Source organism: Rutidosis leptorrhynchoides, chromosome 6, assembly GCF_046630445.1.
Source record: "Rutidosis leptorrhynchoides isolate AG116_Rl617_1_P2 chromosome 6, CSIRO_AGI_Rlap_v1, whole genome shotgun sequence".
Classification (NCBI taxonomy): domain Eukaryota; kingdom Viridiplantae; phylum Streptophyta; class Magnoliopsida; order Asterales; family Asteraceae; genus Rutidosis; species Rutidosis leptorrhynchoides.
This window is the reverse complement of record NC_092338.1, coordinates 116,712,887-116,735,715: the sequence shown is the minus strand read 5'-3', so window position 1 is coordinate 116,735,715 and position 22,829 is coordinate 116,712,887. Positions and strand designations below refer to the sequence as shown.

The window sequence follows — 22,829 nt, the reverse complement described above, 5'->3', positions numbered from 1 at the left end:
GACTAGTCTTATTATAACCTCGATAGATACGTTGCCCTTTCGTCATCATTACTGGAGACCTTTCATATCTCGCCACCTTAGCAATAAACTTACCAACAACTTCAATTATCTTTGACTTTTCCAAAAATCATTATATTTATTGAAATCACATCATTTACTCATTCGCATCTTGTAACGAGAATTGTCATACGAATCATCAAAAAACAGTAACCAGTATTTTGAAATCTCGCAGCATGTCTACGCCAACAGTTATATGTGTACGTAAAACGTCTATCTCCTGGACTTACATACTTTGAATGTGAAGTTCTGAAAAATATTTTGAACTGCAAACTAGTTCTTGAAATGCTGACGAAGCATCAAAAACTGTAAACGATCTTAACAGTAAAAAGTTTGATGATAAAGAATAGTAAGGTGGAAAAGCTGAGAAAAAGAGAAGGTTTGGAACTAGAAAACGGATTGAACAGACTATGAAGGAGGCTGTGGACAAATCACAAAGACTAAATCTGCCTTCAAAGAATCCAAATGATTCAGTGCCTGCTAAAGTCATTAACGAATACCTTACTCTTTATTCTAAACCTTTACAGACAAATATTCATCATCATCCATCAATATTAGAAATTCTAAGATATTATCATATCTTTCATTATAAATATCCGCGATATTTCTGAAGATATTTTCACAACTAATCTTATCTGAAGTCATTTATCTCTTTGCGCTATCAGTGTTACATCATATAAGAAACTATTAGTTTCTATATTCTATAAACTTTCGAGTTTAAATTATGAATGTTTTGAAGAAGTATTGGGAACTGAAGCATGAGTTAATATAATATAATGACACTTGATCAACGTGATTATATTACAGTAAGTCATGCTGAGTTTCTAATGGGACATGATGATTCACAGACCATGTCGTCATCATGTTCCATGTTACACGACTCTTGTATTCTATTTAATCTCTAAAAAATATCAAGAATATATTTTCTTGATGATTCGGTCTTTTCAGGGTATTCTGGTAAATTAACAAATCAAGATCGTGCCATTACCATTTCCTTCTTAGAACATTAACTATGTTCATTCTGAAATTCATATCTGCGAATACTGGACCATTACAAACGTTGCTTAATCGCAAGAAGAAGAAACGAAAGGACAAAACTCCAAAATAGAAATTGGAGTATAAATCGCAGCAAATAGAAGGGAGCATTAACTGTGGATGTCAATGATTATAGAAGACAAAAGCAGGGGCTTTGAAATATAAGGGAAGATATAAAACCCAACAACCACCCAAAAATTATAAACCGTATATATCGATGCATATAGCAATATAAAGACACGGAAGAACTAAAAACACTATAAAACCGAGAGTATAGTAGAAGTAAATAGATTCTTCCGGAGGCAGATGAAAAAGAAGAACGACAGATATGAAAGTGAGGAGTATATCGAGAATCAGTACTGGATGAAGCATATTGACAAATACTTTAAAATATGAGTTGAGGGAGAAAGAATAGAAGGTGTGAGTCGTAAGGAAACGAAGGAGGTGGATTTATAGTGAAATACCCGACAGAGAAATCAAGATGGATTATCGTAGTAATTCGAAGAGAATCATAATCTCCTTAATCACCGAAGCATCAAATCCAACATAGATTACAAAGATTTTCTTTAAATTCGAAGATCAATTGTGATGACGTCAAAAGATATGACGAATCACTATAATCTTATTTCCTTCATTTACGATAACTTCCCTCATACGCTTTGAGTAATCGAATTATTTTATCCATACTTCTTAGACATGATAAAATTTCATAATCGTCATAATAACATTCTCATTGTTAGCCATAACGACCTCTATCAAATTTCGGGGACGAAATTTCTTTAACGGGTAGGTACTGTGACGACCCGAAAATTTCCGACTAAATTTAAACTTTATCTTTATATTATTCTGACACGATAAGCAATGTTTGTTAAGTTAAATCTCAAGGATTTTAAACTATGTTTATACATTCATTTAAACCTCGACCAAATTCCAATGATTCACGAACCATTAAATGAACATATATGAATATGTATGTATATGTGTATATGTTATAAATTGAAAATGTCAACAAAGTATTTAAAAGTATAATGCTTTATATGAACGTATTTGTTTCAATATGATTATCGACGAAATTAAAAAAAAAATATATTAAATGATTGAATTATCAGAAACATTGAATTATGATTACAAGTCTCTGTTGAGAGGTCCACTATAATTTGAGAAATCTATTCCTCTTAACGATATTCGGAATAATTTGTAAAGCTATTTATAAATAAAAATAAAAAGTGTCATTTACGAAAGTTAGACAAAAGCTAGTGGAGAATTGGTTTCCATAATATTCTATTAATCTATTTTCAAACGTACAAAAACGTTTTCAGTTTAAAAAGAACTTTATTATTAAAACGTATATAACTTTTATAAATATCTAGAATCACTTTTGACAACTCATTACTTAACCAGTATAATAAATATAACGATATTTATATTTTATTTCATTAAATATATATAACGATTTAAATTAATATTATATATATTTATACGCGTATTATACATACATAGTTTTTATACTTTTACTATACTTTAACTTTACCTTTACTTTACTTTTACTTTACTTTAACTTTAATAATTCACTTTAATAATTCATACTTTAATAATTCACTTTAATAATTCATACTTTAATAACTCACTTTAATAATTCATACTTTAATAATTCACTTTAATAATTCATACTTTAATAATTCACTTTAATAATTCATACTTTAATAATTCACTTTAATAATTTAAAAATCTATTATAAATAGAATTCAATAGGTTTCATTATTTCATAGAAACTTGTAAATATATTTCTCTAAACTCTCTCAATCGAATTACATATATATATTTACTTAGTATTATTTCAAGATATTATTAGTATACATAAAATATTACGACGGAGTGATGTCCGAGTGATTTCAAAATAGTTTTTTTTGAATGAGTCGAAGCTAAGAAAATTATGGGTTATAGCTATGGAGGTGATGGGTATGGTTCATGGGTATGCTCGTAAGGTCAATCTAGTGTTTATCATCTCCGTTGCGTCTACGTACTTTTCTGCAATATTGAATCTCAATATTGATACGTGAGCACTCATAACTTAACTTTTATATAGCAATAGTGTATCCCTGACTAGTGCTCGAGTATATAGGATTATGCATGCTTGTACATTCGATATTGTCCTTAGATAGGTTTGTTGAATCCTGAATTAGATACATATGCTACTGAGATAGGGTATATGATATGCATGTCATTGGAAAGCTAGCGAAAAATTAAGAACTTTTTATTTAGATATCGAATGGTTTTGATGAACGGATTAGAAGTTATAGTCAACTGAATTTTAGTATTATTGTTAAAATGATTATTATTACTATCGTCGTTATTATTTTAATAGAAATATCATTGTTATTATAAAATATCATTATTACTATTATGTTAGTATTATCATTTTATCATAATAACATTTTTAGTAAATATAAATATTGTTATATTTTTATAGAATAATAATAATTATTATTACAAAATAATACAACTTTTACTTATTATTATTATGATCAATATTATTTTATCAAATAAATAGGGGATGCAAAGATATTTTTCACCACGCGTAATATCATTACATTAATAATACTTACCACTATAGTTTTACGATATTAAGTGAACTTTATAAATTTTACTACTTGAGATATATAAAAGTATATTTTATCATATATAAATGTTAATATAAATTTTTATTAATAAATGACTTTTATTATTATAAAATCTAATAAATATATTTAAATATATAAAACGACTATAGTTAAGTTATATAATAAACACGTATAAATTTTAGAAGTCATTTTGGGTCAAGTTGACTTTTGTTGACTTTTGTATATTAGTCTCGAGCATTAGGATTGTGGTACACTATGACTTGACCAAAATTTGTTAGATAAATATTGACCAACATATAAATATATATAATTAATATAGGTTCGTGAATCCGAGGCCAACCTTGCACTTGTTAAATGACGTTATATGTATTTTTACTACGAAATACAGTATGGTGAGTTTCATTTGCTCCCTTTTTAATTGCTTTTGAAATATATATTTTTGGGCTGAGAATACATGCGCTGTTTTATAAATGTTTTACGAAATAGGCACAAGTACTGAAACTAATTCTATATGGGTTTAAACCAGAAATATACCCTTAGCTTGGTAACATTAAACTACTTGTCTATGTACGGTAGGCGCGAATCCTAAAGATAGATCTATTGGGCCTGACAAACCCCATCCTGACTATGGGATGCTTTAGTACTTCGAAGTTATATTAAACACACCTAGTCTGGTGTACTTCAGAGGGTAAAACATGAACGTTAAGGCTTGTTACCGGGTGCCTACAACTTATAGAATACTTTTATACACTTGCGAGTGTACATATATTTATAAACGGAAATCTTGTGGTCTATTAATATATTGAAATGATTGTTATGATAAACCTATGAACTCACCAACCTTTTGGTTGACACTTTAAAGCATGTTTATTCTCAGGTGTTAAAGAAATCTTCCGCTGTGCATTAGCTCATTTTAAGGATATTACTTGGAGTCATTCATGGCATATTTTGAAAGACGTTGCATTCGAGTTATTGATTTCATCAAGATTATTATTAAGCCAATTATAGTTGGATGTATTATGAAATGGTGTTCATGCCGTCAACTTTCGTTGTAAAGAAAGTTTGTCTTTTAAAAACGAATGCAATGTTTGTAAAATGTATCATATAGAGGTCAAATACCTCGCGATGTAATCAACTATTGTGAATCGTTTATAATGTATATGAACGGGTCCTTTCATTATGGGAACCTACAAAGTCTCATTTTAGATGAAGCCCATAAGTCACGATACTCGATCCACCCCGGTGCCAATAAGATGTACCACGACCTTAAACAACAATATTGGTGGCCGAACATCAAAAGGGACGTAGCTACTTATGTTTCCAAGTGTTTGACATGTTCCAAAGTCAAAGCCGAACACCAAAGACCGTCCGGACTACTTCAACAACCCGAGATCCCGCAATGGAAGTGGGAAAGGATAACGATGGATTTTATCACCAAACTACCAAAAACGACGGGCGGTTATGATACCATTTGGGTTATTGTTGACCGTCTCACTAAATCCGCACACTTTCTTGCCATGAAGGAGACCGACAAAATGGAGAAACTTGCGCAACTTTACATTAAAGAAATCGTAGCCCGACACGGTGTACCTTTATCGATTATCTCCGACCGAGATGGCCGTTTTGTTTCTAGATTTTGGCGTACCTTGCAAGAAGCGTTGGGAACGCGTTTAGACATGAGCACCGCATATCATCCTCAAACCGATGGACAAAGCGAACGTACAATTCAAACCTTGGAGGACATGTTACGAGCTTGCGTGGTTGATTTTGGAAAAGCTTGGGACAAGCACTTACCTCTCGCCGAGTTCTCTTACAACAATAGTTATCACGCGAGTATTAAAGCCGCACCTTTTGAAGCACTATACGGCCGAAAATGTCGTTCACCTCTTTGTTGGGCCGAGGTAGGCGACGTGCAAATCACCGGACCCGAACTCATTCACGAAACCACCGAGAAGATCGTACAAATCCGAGATACGCTCCGGACGGCCCGGAGTCGTCAAAAGTGCTACACCGACAAAAGACGCAACGACCTCGAATTTCAAGTCGGTGACCGAGTAATGTTAAAAGTTGCACCTTGGAAAGGTGTAATCCGTTTTGGGAAACGCGGGAAGCTAAATCCGCGGTATATTGGTCCTTTCGAAATCTTGGAGCGTATTGGAAACGTTGCTTATCGTTTAGATCTTCCGCCTCAATTGAACTCCGTTCATCCTACCTTCCATGTATCTAACTTGAAAAAGTGTCTTGCCGAACCCGATATCGTCATCCCTCTCGAGGAACTTACTATTGATGACAAGCTTCATTTTGTGGAGGAACTGGTTGAAATTGTGGACACCTCCGTCAAGACATTGAAACAAAGCCGAATCCCTATTGTTAAAGTCCGTTGGAACGCCAAAAGAGGACCCGAGTTTACTTGGGAAAGGCAAGATCAAATGCAAAAGAAATACCCTCATTTATTCCCAATTCCGGAAACGCAGGATTCCGAGGAAGAAACAACGACTACTACGCCTACTTAAATTTCGGAACGAAATTTCTTTTAAGGAGTAGGTAATGTAACATCCCGCCTTTTTCTGTTTACTTTCCGTTTAACTATTTAAATCCCGTTATATGTTTATAACATCTCCCGTTAATACGTGTTTTAAAAATATCTCGTCTAGGTAATTCACGCACCCGCAACCGAACTTGAGGGACTAGTTTCGCCAAAATGCCAAAGAGGTGACTAGCCTTTGACTAGTCAACCCCCACCGCCATCTTTTCTTTTTCATTTTCCCTTTTCTTCTTCTACTTCCATATTTTCTCTCAATTTCTCAAACAAGGAATCATCATCTAAATCCAAGCTAGCGGGTGTCTTGCAAAACAAATTACATATTTGAAATCCTTGCAACTTCCTCTTCGATTCCATACCGACTTCATCAAGTTTGGGTAACTTTCTAAAATCACTAGATTTTGTGTTCTTGATATTTTTGAACTTATAAAGTTGTTAATTAGTGTCTATGGCTCAAGTCTAACATGAATATATGATTTATATGCTCGATTTCGTTATTTGAAGTAACTAGCTTGAGTATGAACTTTGGTGTGTTTGATTTGGTGATTTGGTTGTTTGAATGTTGTTAAATGTTATAAATGCATGTATTAAATGTGTTCCTAGTATCACTAGCTTCAAATTGATGTGTAGGTTGCTTGAGAAAACTCCATAAACTTGATTAGTGATTTTGGTGAATTCGGGTTAGGGTTTGATAAGCTTGAAATGAATATTTGATGCATTGAATGACATGAATTGTAGTTAGTAAGTAGTTAGTTGTATTGTATGCTCGATTACCTACAAAACGGCATGTTATATGTATGCATTAAATGCCCGAATCATAAATGTGCACTTATCAAATTTGTGTATTAAATGTGTGCATTAATTGATCATTTACTTTGGAAAGCCGATTGTTACAAATAACATTTTTGGTTGGTGAAATGTATTTAGATGTGTTCTTTGTCAAATTACCTTTCTAACGATATAAGATACGAGTTCTAAGTATTAGCGGTTTGCGAGTTATGCTTGAAAGTGTTTGGAATTGAGACTTGGACATTTGAGACTGACCAGGTACCAGTTCCCGTGTATTGTCGCGGCGCGACAATTTGGGGCCGCGGCGCGGCCTAAGCCGTGTCCAGTTTCTGACCTCTTTGGTCAAAATACGAAAAATGTTTGGCACACTATGGACCTCCGATTCACATGAGACTTGTTCTAACATGCTTATATATGAATAAAAACATCAGAAAAATAGTTCGGGACCCGACCCGAACGTGTTGACTTTCATTGACTTTGACCGACCAAAGTTTGACTTTTTGTCAAACTTAACCAAATGATTATGCAACCTTCCTAACTTGTTTCTGTACTTGTATCTTGCATGAAACTTGACAATTTGATTCACATGCTACATAATCGAGTCGTAACGAGCCATAGGACTAATTAAACATCTTTGACCTATCGTGTTTACCGTTATTGATACGACCTATTGGTTTAGGTCAAGACTAGCACTATCCTTCGCACACGTTACTTTGTGAAGTACTTTTCATACGTGCACTCAAGGTGAGATCATAGTCCCATCCTTCAAACAACTTTTATGCTTTAAACTATGGGATGAGAAACATATACGTATCATACTTTTACACTTTGAACACAAGTACGAAAACGAACATTCCACGTACGGGTTTGAACAAAAAGCCTCAATTCAATTATCATTAGTTACACTTGCAGGGTGTAAACGTGAACTTATATTATGTGATCACATGGGCTTGACGAGCCTCATTCGGACGGTTCGCTACCGTTAGCGGATGAAATATATTTTCGGGTCTAGTGTATGTTCTAACACTACGCGAAGGGTGCAAAACAGTTAAGTTTGATAATTGGGTGCCCGCGAAACAAATAACAACTTTGGAATGCAAATGATTTAGATAATCATATTATATTAAATCTTGTGGTTCAAATGCAACGTTTACTAAAACACCTATGATTTCACCAACGTTTTCGTTGACAGTTTTCTATATGTTTTCTCAGGTCCTTGAAAGCTACTTGATACATGCTTCCGCACTCTTTTTGATACTTGCTTGGATGTCGAGTATACATGCATAGATGGAGCGTCTTTTGACTACTTTAAATTGTGTCGCATAGGTTTCATTCGTACGTTAAACATTGTAATGTAACTAGTCTTTCGAACTACATTTGTTAACTTGAAACATCCTTTTTCTTATAAAATAAATGCGACATATTTTGGTCAAAAGTCATAATAAAGACTTATGACCACGCAACGGGACCGAAGTAGTCGGCGCCGTCAAACATGATTTGGTCGGGTCGCTACATTTTTGTACGGGACTCTCAATGAGACCGTGTTTGTTAAGCAACCACCGGGTTTTACAGATCCACACTCTCCAGAAAAGGTATATCGTCTAGAAAAAGCACTGTATGGGCTTCATCAAGCTCGAAGAGCGTGGTATGGTACGTTGTCCAACTATATGATTGATAATGGTTTCAGAAGAGGTGTCATCGATCAGACACTTTTAATCAAAAAAAAGGGCAAGCATATAATGCTAGTACAGGTGTACGTGGATGATATTATCTTTGGATCTACAGATAAGACGATGGTGGATGATTTTGAGGAGGTAATGCAGAAACGGTTCAAGATGAGTTCAATGGGAACTATCAAATTCTTCCTTGGTATTCAGGTTGTACAAACAAATCAGGGTATCTTTTTACATCAGACAAAATATGTATCAGATATTCTGAAAAGATTCAAAATGGAAGATGAACGTCCTGCAAGGACGCCGCTATCGGTGAATCACGGGATTACACCGGATAAGGAAGGTGATAAGGTTGATCAAACCTTATATAGAGCCATCATTGGTTCGTTGATGTATCTAACAGCGTCTCGCCCTGATATCATGTTCGCAGTTTGTTTATGTGCTCGCTATCAAGCAAATCCGAATGTACATCATTTGCTTGTGGTGAAAAAGATTATGCGTTATTTAAAGCAAACTCCGAATTTGGGCCTATGGTATCCCTGTGATAATGATTTTGTCCTGACGGCTTATAGTGATTCCGACTATGGTGGATGCAAGAAAGATTTTAAGTCAACATCAAGAGGTTGTCAATTCCTTGGAATCAGACTAGTTACATGGCAGTGCAAGAAGCAGACAGCAGTGGCCTTGTCCACTTGTGAAGCTGAATACATTGCTGCAGCAAGCTGTGCATCTCAGGTTGTGTGGATACAACAGCAGCTTCGTGACTACGGTTTGAATATTTCTAACACTCCTATTTTTGTTGATAATTCTGCTGCCATAGCTATTACGAAAAATCCTGTGAATCATTCTAAGACCAAACACATAGGGATTAAATATCATTTTATTCGAGACTGTTATGAGAAAAGGCTAATTGATGTTATCCAAATTGGCACAACTACGCAAAGGGCTGATCTTTTCACAAAAGCTTTTGATAAACCACGTTTTGATTTCTTGTTAACTGAGTTAAGTGTCAAAATATTGTCAGATGTCATTCCTGACGAAGAGACCAACGAGTAACTTCATTTTATGTGTTCTGCTTGCATAGCTGTATATACTGTGTGGTTATATTTCTTTTCTTTCTGATTGTTTCTGTGTGTTTAAAATCTAAAAACCAAAAAGATTTTAGATTTTTAGTATTTTAGGGGGAGTAATGAATGCAACATCAACATCAGATATTCAGAAAAAAAAAAAACGAGTTTGATCTATATAAAAATGGGATACGGACTTAATCATAGAATGAGATGATCATAATCACAATCATGTAAATATCTCGATAAGGAACTCATGGAAAGGTTTACAGCGGTTGAGGGTAGTCACTTAATTACCACAGGTGCATACTTTAAAGAAAATTGTTTAGGAAATCAACAAAAGGTGAGGGTATCCCCTATCATGACGTATAATCTAGAAACACATGATGTAGAATATCCCCAAGCAAATTCCAAATTGCTGCACCATTGAGTCTCACGACTAATTGGGATATTCAAGCGATCAATAAGCGTTGAAAATGTTCTGATTGACTGTGCATACCGACTTCTATCAAACTTCAATTCTTGAATCGTACATAAACTCCAAAATAGTAAGTTTATCTCAATGAGAGTGTCTTTCCTGTGAACGGGTTGAAAAGTGTGGTTCTATATTACAGACAGTCCATGAATGAATGATTTAAGTTAATTGATACACAAATGAAGAAAAGAGATCTTCATCGCAAGGAAGTCAATTCGAGAACTAAATCAAAGTCAAGACTGCAATGTGTTGTTTAAAAAAAAAAAAAGGCACATTGCATATCAAGTTATTATTATATCATGAAAACATAAGTGAAATCATGGAAGACGAAAATATCAAGGTCAAGATAATGATGAAATCGAGAAGAGAAGTCTTTGCAAGAATACAAATGAGTGTGAAGATTACCAAGAAGAACTTAAATCATTCATACTTCAACAAAACCATTCTATTGGACTTATTATCATTATCTGTGATATGGGACTGTACCCATTAAGGCCTAGACAGCGAAAGATGTTTTCAGAGAGATATTCTGAATACTCACTTATTAAGAAAGCTACGTCTTTCATTCCGTTTCCTCCAATAACTTTAATAATAAAGAAGGAATGAGATTGATAGCAGTTGGTTGATTGCACGATTGATAGAATATTGAATATACTATGAGATCCATCAGAATCATATGAATTGAAAAGTATACGTTACGATAGAAGCTAATGGCTGACAGAGATTTTCCAAAATTACTATGAGAACCTTCCTGTTCAATTGGACCTAACGTATGTGTTTGTGGTAACGGAAAGCGTCAATAGACTTGTGCTCAATTGACTACCTAAAAAATCGTGCGATCTCACAATGATGACCGAGTCTGTGATTGAATCTAACATAGCAATATGTTAATGTAATTAATTAACTTGATCATCAAAATGTCTAAGAGAAAAGTCTGTAAAAGGTTAATGAAGATAGAAACCATGTTAAAATCATTTCTCTGTTATTGTTTGCTTTTACTTGTGAAATTTTGTGTACATACTGTTGTCTGAATGTTAATTGAACATGTATACATTTTGATAATTTAGCTTCCTTAGGTTTATGACTTACAGAAACTGCTTCCTGTAAATAACATGTTTTATGCCATACAATCTTGGATCTTTCTTAACCTTGATCATTGACTTTCTGACATGAATTGTACTTCATTTGCATTGTTATTGTGAAAAGTTTTAAAATCCTAAAAACTACAAAAAGATTTTTCAGTGTGTTGATATTTATTTTGAAAAATACAAAAACATTTTATTTGTTTGCTTATGTGAATATGTGTATATTTCCTTGAAGTTACAAATTGTGTCTCGACGTCAAAAAGAAACGAACTACACATCTCAAATCATAAACCTGTTAAAGTCTTCAAAATGAAAATATTTTGCGTGTAAAATCAGCCAGTGGAAGTGAATAGAAGGAATTATTGGGGTTTCTAAAACGCAAAACTATTTTATAAAGGGAAGAGACAGTCGACCAATTTATAACATTAGTCGGTCGATGTTGAAGAAAGTCGACCGACTTACTCGTTTGTTATAATGTCGACCGTTTATCAAGTATGTCAACCGATTGTCACATATGTCGACCGACATAACACCAAAGTCAACCGATTGTCGAGCTGAGTATAAAAAGGCCTCAGACGGCCGATTTTCTTTATCTCGTGCGATTGTGTTGATTTACCAAAAATTCGAATTTTGCAAGGAAGAGTTTTTGATCGTGTTTTTCGTATACATCTTTGAATTGTGATTCCAGCGCCGTTAACCAATCTAGGTAATTCTTTTTAAATCGAAAGTTATTGAAGTTTTCGTGTTTACTTTTCTGTTTCGATTCAATGTGTGGTGTTTTGGACCTGTAATTGATAATTGTTGAATAGATAATGTTAATCGGCCTCCTCTGTACATGTATTAGACATTGATTGAGTCAAAACACCATAAAATCGAAGAATTTATGTTTAGATCTGTGTTTTGCTTCGTTTAATCAGTCGGCTGATTGTCCTTGAAAATCGACCGACTTAGCGTATGTCGGCCGACTTTATAAGTTAATTGATTTACCTGTATGTCGATCGACTGTCCTTGAAAATCGACCGACTTACATTGTATGTCGACCGACTGTTGTTTCCTGTATTCTTTTTAAGTTTTTCGATTTAACGCTTTTCGATTATTGTATATATGTTTGTATAGCAGAATAAATGGCTCAACTAGGTAGTCCAGTGAACGAAGACGTACATGAGGAAGAGGTGATTCTGTCCAAGAATCTTCCAGGGCTGACGGCAAGCGAAAATGCCAATCTGGAGGCATGTCTAAACGAGGAAGGACCTGAAGCAAAGGAAGGCTTCGTTGATATTATCAAGTTCTTGAAAAGGTCCAGGATTTATACTGCAATCACCCTAGAATGCAAGGCATACTACTCGCACCAACGAGAATTCTGGAACAATGCTTCTATTGTCACTGAACAAGGAAGAAAGGTGATACGAAGCAGTGTTGGTGGTACAATTGTAAAGATCTCGGCACAGACAGTTCATGAAGACTTAGGTTTTCCAGATAATGATTCTATGCCAGTCACACTGAATAGAACTAAGGTCCGAAGGTGTCTAGTAAGATGTGGATACTCTGGTGATCCAATGAAAGGTGCTGTTAAGAGAACTCGATTCTGTCATCAATACAAATACCTAACTTTGGTGTTGTTAAGATGCATGAGTCCAATGGTAGGCGGTTTTGATGAGCTGAATGAGACTTACAGCTCAATGTTTGCAGCACTAGTTCTTCATGCGGACTTCAATTTCTCCGAAGTAATTTTCCGAAGCATGTTGGTGAACGTGAAAAAGAAGAGCCACTTAATGTTTCCTAGGTTCTTGCAGGTGATGATTGAAAAGCAAGTGCAAGGATTGAATAAGGTTTGGGAGGATGAGATTAAGCTGAATCATCTGAACGATTTGACTTTCAATCGAGTCAAGCAAAAGAGAGGTCCGGATGAACCATTCAAGAGATTGGTTGGCCACCTCGCAAATGAAAACTATGTATGTTCACCAGGTGCTGCCTGTCGTCATGAGAACAGTACGTCTGGTAATGAAGATGATATCGTCGCAGTAAGATGATATCGTCGCAGTTGGTGAAGACGATCAAGAGGTTAATCAGCCACCGCCAGTTGTTACAATTGAACAGACACTGGTTGATGAAGACGATGAAGGAGATGACTTTGACCCTGATCAATTCCAGCTGAGAAAGCGAAAACAATCTGAGGGTCCTTCGGTTACGACAAAGCCGAAGCAGAGGCGCATAAGATTCATTAAGAAGGCAAAAAGGACTGAGTCGTCCTCAGCTACTGAACAGCGACAATCACAGCAATCACAACCACAACGACAACCTTCAGCTGCTGCTACTCAAGAAACACGTGCTGAAATTGATACAGGAGTTCATGCTGCTGCATCCACGACTGCTATTACACAAGATGCTGCGGTTTCTATATTAAGTGAGAAGGTTGTCAATATTGCTTCTGAATTTGAAAAGTTTAAAGAAAAAGCTGATGAACGAGAGAGAAGAAAGGATGCTGAGATTGCCAAACTGACCAAGCAGGTTGAAGATCAACAGGTTGAATTGAAGAAGTTACAAACTAAGTTTGATGCTCAGAATTTGCTAATTGTAAAGGCTGAGACTAACTGACCAAGCAGGTTGAAGATCAACAGGTTGAATTGAAGAAGTTACAAACTAAGTTTGATGCTCAGAATTTGCTAATTGTAAAGGCTGAGACTATAGCGAACAAGGCACTGTCGAAGGTGCTTGAGTGGGAAAATAATTTTGATATTTAGGCTGTTGATCTCGAGGAGGATATAGACTTTGGTAATTTTAACGATCAAGGCGAGGATGAGCTAGGTTTGGATATTGCTAAAGGCACAAGCGAGAACCCACTGTCAGTAATTCCTCTAAATATTGATTATTCTTTACGTGATTTTTTGGCAAAGCAAGATCGTCTGAATCACTCAGTTGTATTTGATGATTTAGAAGAAGGGGAGATCCCGCCGGATCTAAGCGCTGAGGAGCAGGCCGAGCTAGTGCGTCAAGAGCAACAAGCAAGTACTTCAGCTGACGCAACTGCTAGCTCATCTTTTGAGAATCGTTATGATTCTAGTGATGATTTTGAGGAAATTGTCGTAAGTAATGAAAACGACAAAGATTTTGATGAAGTAATTATTGAAGATGAACCAATAGGTGATTTTTCGGAGTACAAATGTAATAACGATAAAGATCTACCTACATTTCAAGACTACTTCAAAATGAATGAAGAGCTTCTAAACCGTAAATGCGAAGAAAAAGAAAAGACCGAAGATTTGCCTCCAGGGTTTTTACCGGTCAAGATAAATAAAGAAAAGATAGAAGTTCTAGAAGCTGAGTGGAAGATCCTGTTGAGGATCAGAAAATATTGTGAGAAGCCAGCGCCGGAACCTGAATGGATGAATTACATTAATAGACCGGCGAATCTTTTGGCTAAAGGAAAAATAATTGCGTGGGCCTACATTAAAGAGTTGAATATATACGCAATAAAGAAGGAGTACGGAGTGGATTACATCAAACATGGATACGAGTTCACGTCTCTACCGTACTTTGAATTTATGCAGGTGGCTAGGCTCAAAATGTTATATAGGGATTATGACGGAATTCCTAATATTGTCTGCAAGAAGATAAGACACTCGTACTTGTCAAAGAACTTTGAGGGATTCAGCCCTCAATTTCCCACGATCACTTATCGAACAAACAAGAAAACGGGCGAACGAAGAAAGATTGTCAAATACAAGCCAGTAAATTATATGAGAAAGGTTCCTGTGATGAAAATGCCGCAGAAATTTAGCCCACGTTTTCGCTGGTGGTACTACGATGAACGCTCAGAGGAGGCAGTCATCGTTTTGGACAAATTGAAGGAAGATGAGACAGACTCGATACGGGTTTTAGATCCCGTTTGGTTGAGAAATTGCTGTGAAGCTGACATCTTCACATTGTACTACAATCGGATGCTGTACAGGCCTGAAAATAGAGTTCAAGCACAACAGTACATTCGTGTTGCAAAGGTTTGCTATTTGAATAATATGGTTACAGATCCGTACAGAGATTGAAGCAGATCGAAGACTTATGAGGAACTAGGTCTTAGGGGGAGTTTGTTAGTGCATATTCTGTAATCCCTAGTTCCATGAACTTTAACGTTTTATTCGATCATGTTGTAACCTGTAATATTGTTAAACGTTGATTGTCGATGTGTTATTTTATATTTGTAAACGTTTAAATATATTTCGTAATATTACTCGACAGTCGGCCGACTGACATGGTCAGTCGACCGACTATCATCCACTGTCGACTGACATAGGAACTGAGGTATTTAAGCCTAATTAATCTTCATTAATTTGGTTAACAACTCTGAAGATTACACACACACGAAAACAGTTCTAGGTCGAGTCTCTCTCAATCTTCATGTCCAACTACCACAGAATGTCAGTCTAGGCTTCGTGTTTATCAAGATCTAATCTTGGTTTGACTTGTACGAACCCGAAAATCCATAGATATTCGTTTAAGCTCTTTCTAGTGTTATTCCGCCTCTAGATCGTGTTAGGTTGATTCTAAGATCCTCTCTCAGCGTCTACAGTAATGTTATAAATTATAATAATAACGGTTAATAAACGAAATCTTAACATCAGTCAAAATTCACATCAAAGCCATCCTAAATTGGAACAATATTCCCCAATTTAATCATAATAAACGAAATCAAAATGATCTCTAACAGTTATGTTAAATTAATCGCCTGATTCACAACAATAACAACTCAGAATACAAAATCAAGGTGAAAAAATAGAATAAATTGTTAACAAAAACCTTTCTGGATGTTATAATCGGCGAGAGTACGGCCATCTTCAAGCTGCTTTCCGGCGAAGATCAAACGCTGCTGGTCCGGAGCAATACCTACAAAAACGGCGATAATCAAAACTAAATCGTTAATCGATGAGATTACATGTATTTACAGTACGGATCAACAATTGCACATGGTTAGGGCGTGTTAGGCTTGCATGCCTACTGTTGCTGCATGTTTACATGTGAATATATATATACGTACATACACTGTATTATATCAGCCAATTCCGGATTTGTATTATATTATATCTATATCTATAATTTACAATCTATAATAAATACAGAGTATAATATAGAACAGTTAAGTTATGATTAAGTTTAGATAAAGAGCAAAAAGAAAAAGTTATACCTTCCTTATCGTGAATCTTTGCCTTGACATTATCGACGGTGTCGCTACTTTCGACCTCTAGAGTGATTGTTTTACCAGTTAGGGTTTTCACGAAGATCTGCATCTTTTTATCCTATTCAATTTTATCCGATATCTCGATATGATGAAAAATTGGGCGTGCGAGAGGTTTTATTTATATTCTGATCAGGCTTTATGATTAGGGTTATGCATGAGTCGTACGGAACAAGTTTTTTGGGCCCACTGGCCATTTCAATTAATTTTAGACGGATCTTAATTTAATGCTGGTCGGCCCAATAAAAAGGTTACATCACGGCTCCTGTTTTGGAGTTATCTTGCCGTATTGACCCATTTAATATCTTCAACTTAGCTAATAGGAGTATTTAATGTTTTTAGTTCGTAATTAATTAATAATAATGTCTATCTTTATTTAATAATAATTTATAATTTGACTACGCATTATATGTCCTTATTTAAAACCCCAAAAAATGTTATAAAAAAGTTGGAAACTCTTCATAATTTTGTATGAGGTGCTGAGTCGTTCGTTAAGAAGTTGGCTTTAATGAAGTGGAGTAAAGTGTGACGTCCTCTAAAGAATGAGGTGCGCTTGATATTATTCCGTTGAGGTTTAAAAACTTAACGTTGTTGGATAAATGGTGGATTCGACTTAATTCGGATAAGGATACAAGTTGGAAGCATATTGTGTTTGCTTCAAGTGGTGCGGTTTTGCCTGGAAAGCTTTCATCCAATCTATCTGTGATAAAAAAAAAGAGGCATCCTTCACCTATATGGCGTGATTCAATGAACTACAAAACATTCGCGAACTGATCGAAATTTTTAGTTTTCAAAGTTGGCAATGGAAGATTGTAAATGGCAAGAGAATTCGTTTTTGGGAGGATATATGAGTGGGTGTTTCTAAGTTAAAGGATTAATTCCCGCCTCTCTTTCGTATTTAGTCTAAAAGGAATGGTTTTATTTTGAAAGTTGATAGTTTAACTGAACATAGATCCATGATCTGGGAGTTTGTTGCCCACAATTCGAGATAATTATGAAGATGCTCAACTTCATATTCTAGTGGTTTTGTTGAAACCTTTTATAATCTATATCTATATTCTATATCTATATCTATATCTATCAATATCTATATCTATATTCTATATAATAACAAAGTTCAATTTAGCTAATCATTTTTAAAAAATTTCAAATAGAGGAGAGAAGACCCTTGGATTAAATACCATCTTTCAATAATAACCATTAGATTGTTTGATCACTCAACATTTATCTCTCTCCTCCATTTTATTTGTTTGTTGACTAAACTACCCTCCTCTAAACAAGCTCCGCCTAATGAAAATACGGGCTAGGTTGAACTTCAATCTATAGCTTCAGGGATACCTTTAAATCAAACAACGAATGTTCAGAGGACGATCAAAAAAACATCCGGATACTTCACCCGATTTGCGAGAATAATCAATTTTGTTGTATCTCACCAACCATCGGTAACTTTTAATCTATTGCGTTTTGTACCTTTTGTTCAATTGTTTGGTTTTATCAAGACATGTATCCAGTAATCGATGGTATTTCATTTTTTTATCGATAGTTAATTGTTTGTGAATATATCTGATTTGTGTTTTTTCGTGAATTGCAAATTTTAGGGTTTGTTAATACATCGATAGTTAATTGTTTGTGAATACATCTGATTTGTGTTTTTGTTGTGAATTGCAAGTCAATTGACTGAGAATACAATTTGATTTGGTTATTGCAAATTCAGATTACTAGCATAAAGAATTAAGCTGAACAAATAAATACGTCAGATACAATTTATAGTTCCTATAGGCAATATTATTGTCATCCATATGTTTTCTTCAATAATCTTCTTAATAAAAGTTTTATTATTCATATATGTAACATAATTTTGTGTTATGTGTATAAAGCAGATGAACATGGAGATGTGTAGTGAAAGGACCCGTCCTAATCCATCCGGACGAAGTCCATATCGATTATAAACGATTCACAACAGTTGATTACATCGCGAGGTACTTGACCTCTATATGATACATTTTACAAGCATTGCATTCATTTTTGAAAAGACAATCTTTCATTACATCGAAAGTTGATGGCATGCATACCATTTATTAATACATCTAACTATAGTTGACTTAATAATAATCTTGAGGAACTCAACGGCTCGAATGCAATGTCTTTTGAAATATGTCATGAATGACTCCAAGTAATATCTTTAAAATGAGCAATTGTACAGCGAAAGGTTTCTTTAATACCTGAGAATAAACATGCTTTAAAGTGTCAACCAAAAGGTTGGTGAGTTCATTAGTTTAACATAAATAATCATTTCCATCATTTTAATAGACCACAAGATTTCTAGTTCTCATAAATATATATCCCATGCATAGAGACAAAAATATCATTCATATGGATTGAACACCTGGTAACCGACATTAACAATATGCATATAAGAATATCCCCATCATTCCGGGATCCTCCTTCGGACATGATATAAATTTCGAAGTACTAAAGCATCCGGTACTTTGGATGGGGCTTGTTGGGCCCGATAGATCTATCTTTAGAGTTCGCGTCAATTAGGGTGTCTGTTCCCTAATTCTTAGATTACCAGACTTAATAAAAAGGGGCATATTCGACTTCGATAATTCAACCATAGAATGTAGTTTCGATTACTTGTGTCTATATCGTAAAACATTTATAAAAACAGTGCATGTATTCTCAGTCCCAAAAATATATATAAAAAGGGAATCAATGAAACTCACCTAATGTATTTTGTAGTAAAAATACATAGAACGACTTTGAACAAGTATAGGGTTGGCCTTCGATTCACGAACCTATATCATTTGTATATTTATTAATATTCATAATCGTAATAGAATAATTTTATATATATGCATACATAACTTATTAGTTATATCATATTTATATTAATAATATATTTAGGTTTCATATATTCGTTTTATATATATAGAAAAGAAATACTTTGTTATGTTGTATGTGTTAAATATATTTATGTATATATATTTCGTTTGTTTATTAAAACAATAGTTATAATTATAATAGGTTAATATTAGTAAAGGTAAAAATAATGATAATAACCTTAATAAGATATTTATGATAATAATACTAATATTTATGTAAGTAATGATAACGTCAGTAATGATTCTTATTACTAATGCTTTTGTTGATAAGGACAGTAATAATACTAAAAATTTATAAAATGATACTAATAATAAGATTTATATTGATAAATTGTATTATGTTCATGCTAATAATAATAATAATAATAATAATAATAATAATAATAATAATAATAATAATAATAATAATAATAATAATAACAATAACAATAACAATAATAATAATAATAATAATAATAATAATAATAATAATAATAATAATAATAATAATAATAATAATAATAATAATAATAATAAAAATGAGTAAAACTACCTCAAGGTAATGGCTTAAAAAAATGCCTTATTCGGGGCTCGAACCCGTGACCTCTCGTTTCATAAACAAACTCCCAACCATTGAACCATGATTTTGTTTCTGTTACAACTCGTTCAAATATTTGTTTATTACTTATGAAACTGATTATCTCATCCTACTTCCATCATTATCAAGATCACGATTAACATGATTTTCTCATCATCATCATCATTTATAATCGTCCTCCATCATATTATTATCAACTTCTTTGTTTCATCATCACCACTCTTTATCCGTAATCATCATCATCATCAAATCATTGTATTATCATCTATATTACCCTAATCGTTATTGTTATCATAATCACTATTATTATTATCATAATCCTATCATTATCAACATACTTCCGTTATCGTCATCTATCATCTCTATAATCGTACAACAGACCCCATCGGTCCTCATTCTTAGTTTGATCACGATGGCTTGCAAAATTCGTGACCCAATTGCCTTACAAGCCCAAAAGCAAATAATGGCTCAAAATAAGATCTCGGCCCAACCATGAACATTAGCCCAACAAAACTGATCCGGTTCCTTTTTCTTGTTGGTGTAAATGAAAGAAGAAAACATAAGAGGAAGGAACTTAAATAAAAAAAATAAAAACGCAGGTCATGGGATCCGATTTTCTTCAAGTGGTGTATTCCTTGGTGAGTGTCGGTCAACAAAGGGAGGTTGCAAGTTGCAGTTATATATATATATATATATATATATATATATATATATATATATATATATATATATATATATATATATATATATATATATATATATATATATATATATATATATATATATATATATATATATATATATATTTTTAACACGAATTAGCAATTTGCACTAGGGTATATGGTCCCAACTTGCACCCTTTTAATTTGGTTAACCTCCTTTTGTAGAAAAGGAATATTAAGTGGAGTATTTCTGCATTAGAGGTTGTCGGCCATAAAGCTTGGATTCTTCACTAGTGTCCCGCATTTTATAATGCTCTTCATGGAGCAACTTTAATACACTCATTTTCAACTTTAGGCTATAAACATAAGACTCGTATTGTCTTTTGAAAAATTCTCGAATTGAAACAGAAAACGTAAGTAGTGGTAGTATGCAGGTGTGTTGTTGGTTTAGTTTATAGTAACATAATATAGCAGTGAGTAAATGGGACATAACAAGATGTGTTTTAGCTTTGGACAGAATCATAAATAGAAACAGAAACCGTAGGCTGCAGCAGCGTTCGAGCATCCATGATTAATCGTACAATAGCAGTAGAAGAGAGTCGACAGTAGCAACTGTACATCAAGTCCCATAACAATGAAAGGTAATAGTTGTAGTTGCTTCAAGTACATCATATTATCATCATTGAAACACGTTTATTTTTATCTTCTCGTTTCATTCTTGTTTATAATAGAGAAGAGTGATAGCCATGAAACAATGTTTTAAGGTGGTGGTGGAGCTTCAAGAGTGATGGTTTTGAGTGGTCTTGATGGGTTCTCGGTCATGAAGCAACAAGAAAGAAAAGAATGGTTAAGTGGGGGTTGTTCGATTTGAGGTGGTTCATTGGATCTCGATTAAGAAGCAATAGGAAGAAAGGAGTGGTTGTTTAAATGGTGAAGTAATTTAATGGATTCTGTCTAATATCAAAAGTAAATCCTTTGTCTTATACCTGAACTCTCGACAGAAAGGATCAAATCAAAGAAGAAAATAAAAATAAGAGATAATGACCTCAAACAGATTTTGGCTTCATCCAGTGATTTATTTCTTGATTAGTACGAATTTAAGCAATCAACAATAGATGGAAAAAGGCTTGTAACCAAATCTGATTTATCAAATCTAAAAAATACAGTTTTCTTTACATAAATAATGAATTAATAATTAATAATTAATAATTATATTAATAATAATCTATATTTATATATTATCTATTGATAGTAATAACATATCTAACACTGATATTAATAATGATAATAAAATAGTTTTATTATAAATGGTACTAATAATATTATTAGTTAACTTCACTGATAATAATATTAATAATACTAATATAACCATTTATGTTTATCTACTTTCGTATAAATATGTATATATATATATATATATATATATATATATATATATATATATATATATATATATATATATATATACTACAGTCATGTTTATTTAAAAATTATATACACTTATGTACAGGTTTGTTACAATAATTATTTGTATCCTATTTTATATTTTCAATTCTAATGTTTAAGATATATATATATATATATACACACATATTTATTTACAACAACTGTTCGTGAATCGTCGGGGATGGTCGAAGGGTAATCGAATTCATAAAACAGTTCAAAAGTTTTGAAACTCAACTTTATAGACCTTGCTTATCGTGTCGAAATAATATAAAGATCAAGTTTAAATTTGGTTGGAAATTTTCGGGTCATCACAGTACCTACCCGTTAAAGAAATTTCGTCCCGAAATTTGAGTGAGGTGGTCATGGCTAACAATAAAAATGTTTTCATGACGAATACGAGCTGGTAAATAGAGTTTTATCATTTTTGAGTAATACAGATAAAACAATTCGATTATTCGAAGCGTATGAGTGAAGTTATCACAAAAGAGTAAATTGGAGAAATAAAGTTTCGTCTTAACTTTTGATATTGTCTAGGTTGAATTTCGGAATTCAAGGGATTTAAAGAAAATCTTCGAAATCTAAAAGATTTGATTCGTCGGCGAATAAGGAAGTTAAGATCTCTATAATTAAATATGGTGATCTGCTTCGATTACTCCGTCTGATATTTCCATTATAAATTAAACTCTTT

The 22,829-nt window shown here is 33.7% G+C and overlaps 1 protein-coding gene across 1 annotated transcript in view; it reads right to left on the bottom strand.

Annotated features, from left to right (window-relative positions):
• Positions 1 to 16,656, bottom strand: part of LOC139851614 (ubiquitin-ribosomal protein eL40 fusion protein-like) — a 114,929-nt gene extending 98,273 nt beyond the window's left edge. The window contains exons 1-2 of the mRNA XM_071840707.1: positions 16,521 to 16,656; positions 16,136 to 16,222 (exon numbers count right to left, since the gene is read on the bottom strand). Coding sequence (XP_071696808.1) covers positions 16,136 to 16,222; positions 16,521 to 16,623 — 190 coding nt within the window. The 5' untranslated portion in view covers positions 16,624 to 16,656. The remainder of the gene's footprint in view (positions 1 to 16,135; positions 16,223 to 16,520) is intronic.
• Positions 16,657 to 22,829: the final 6,173 nt, after the last annotated feature.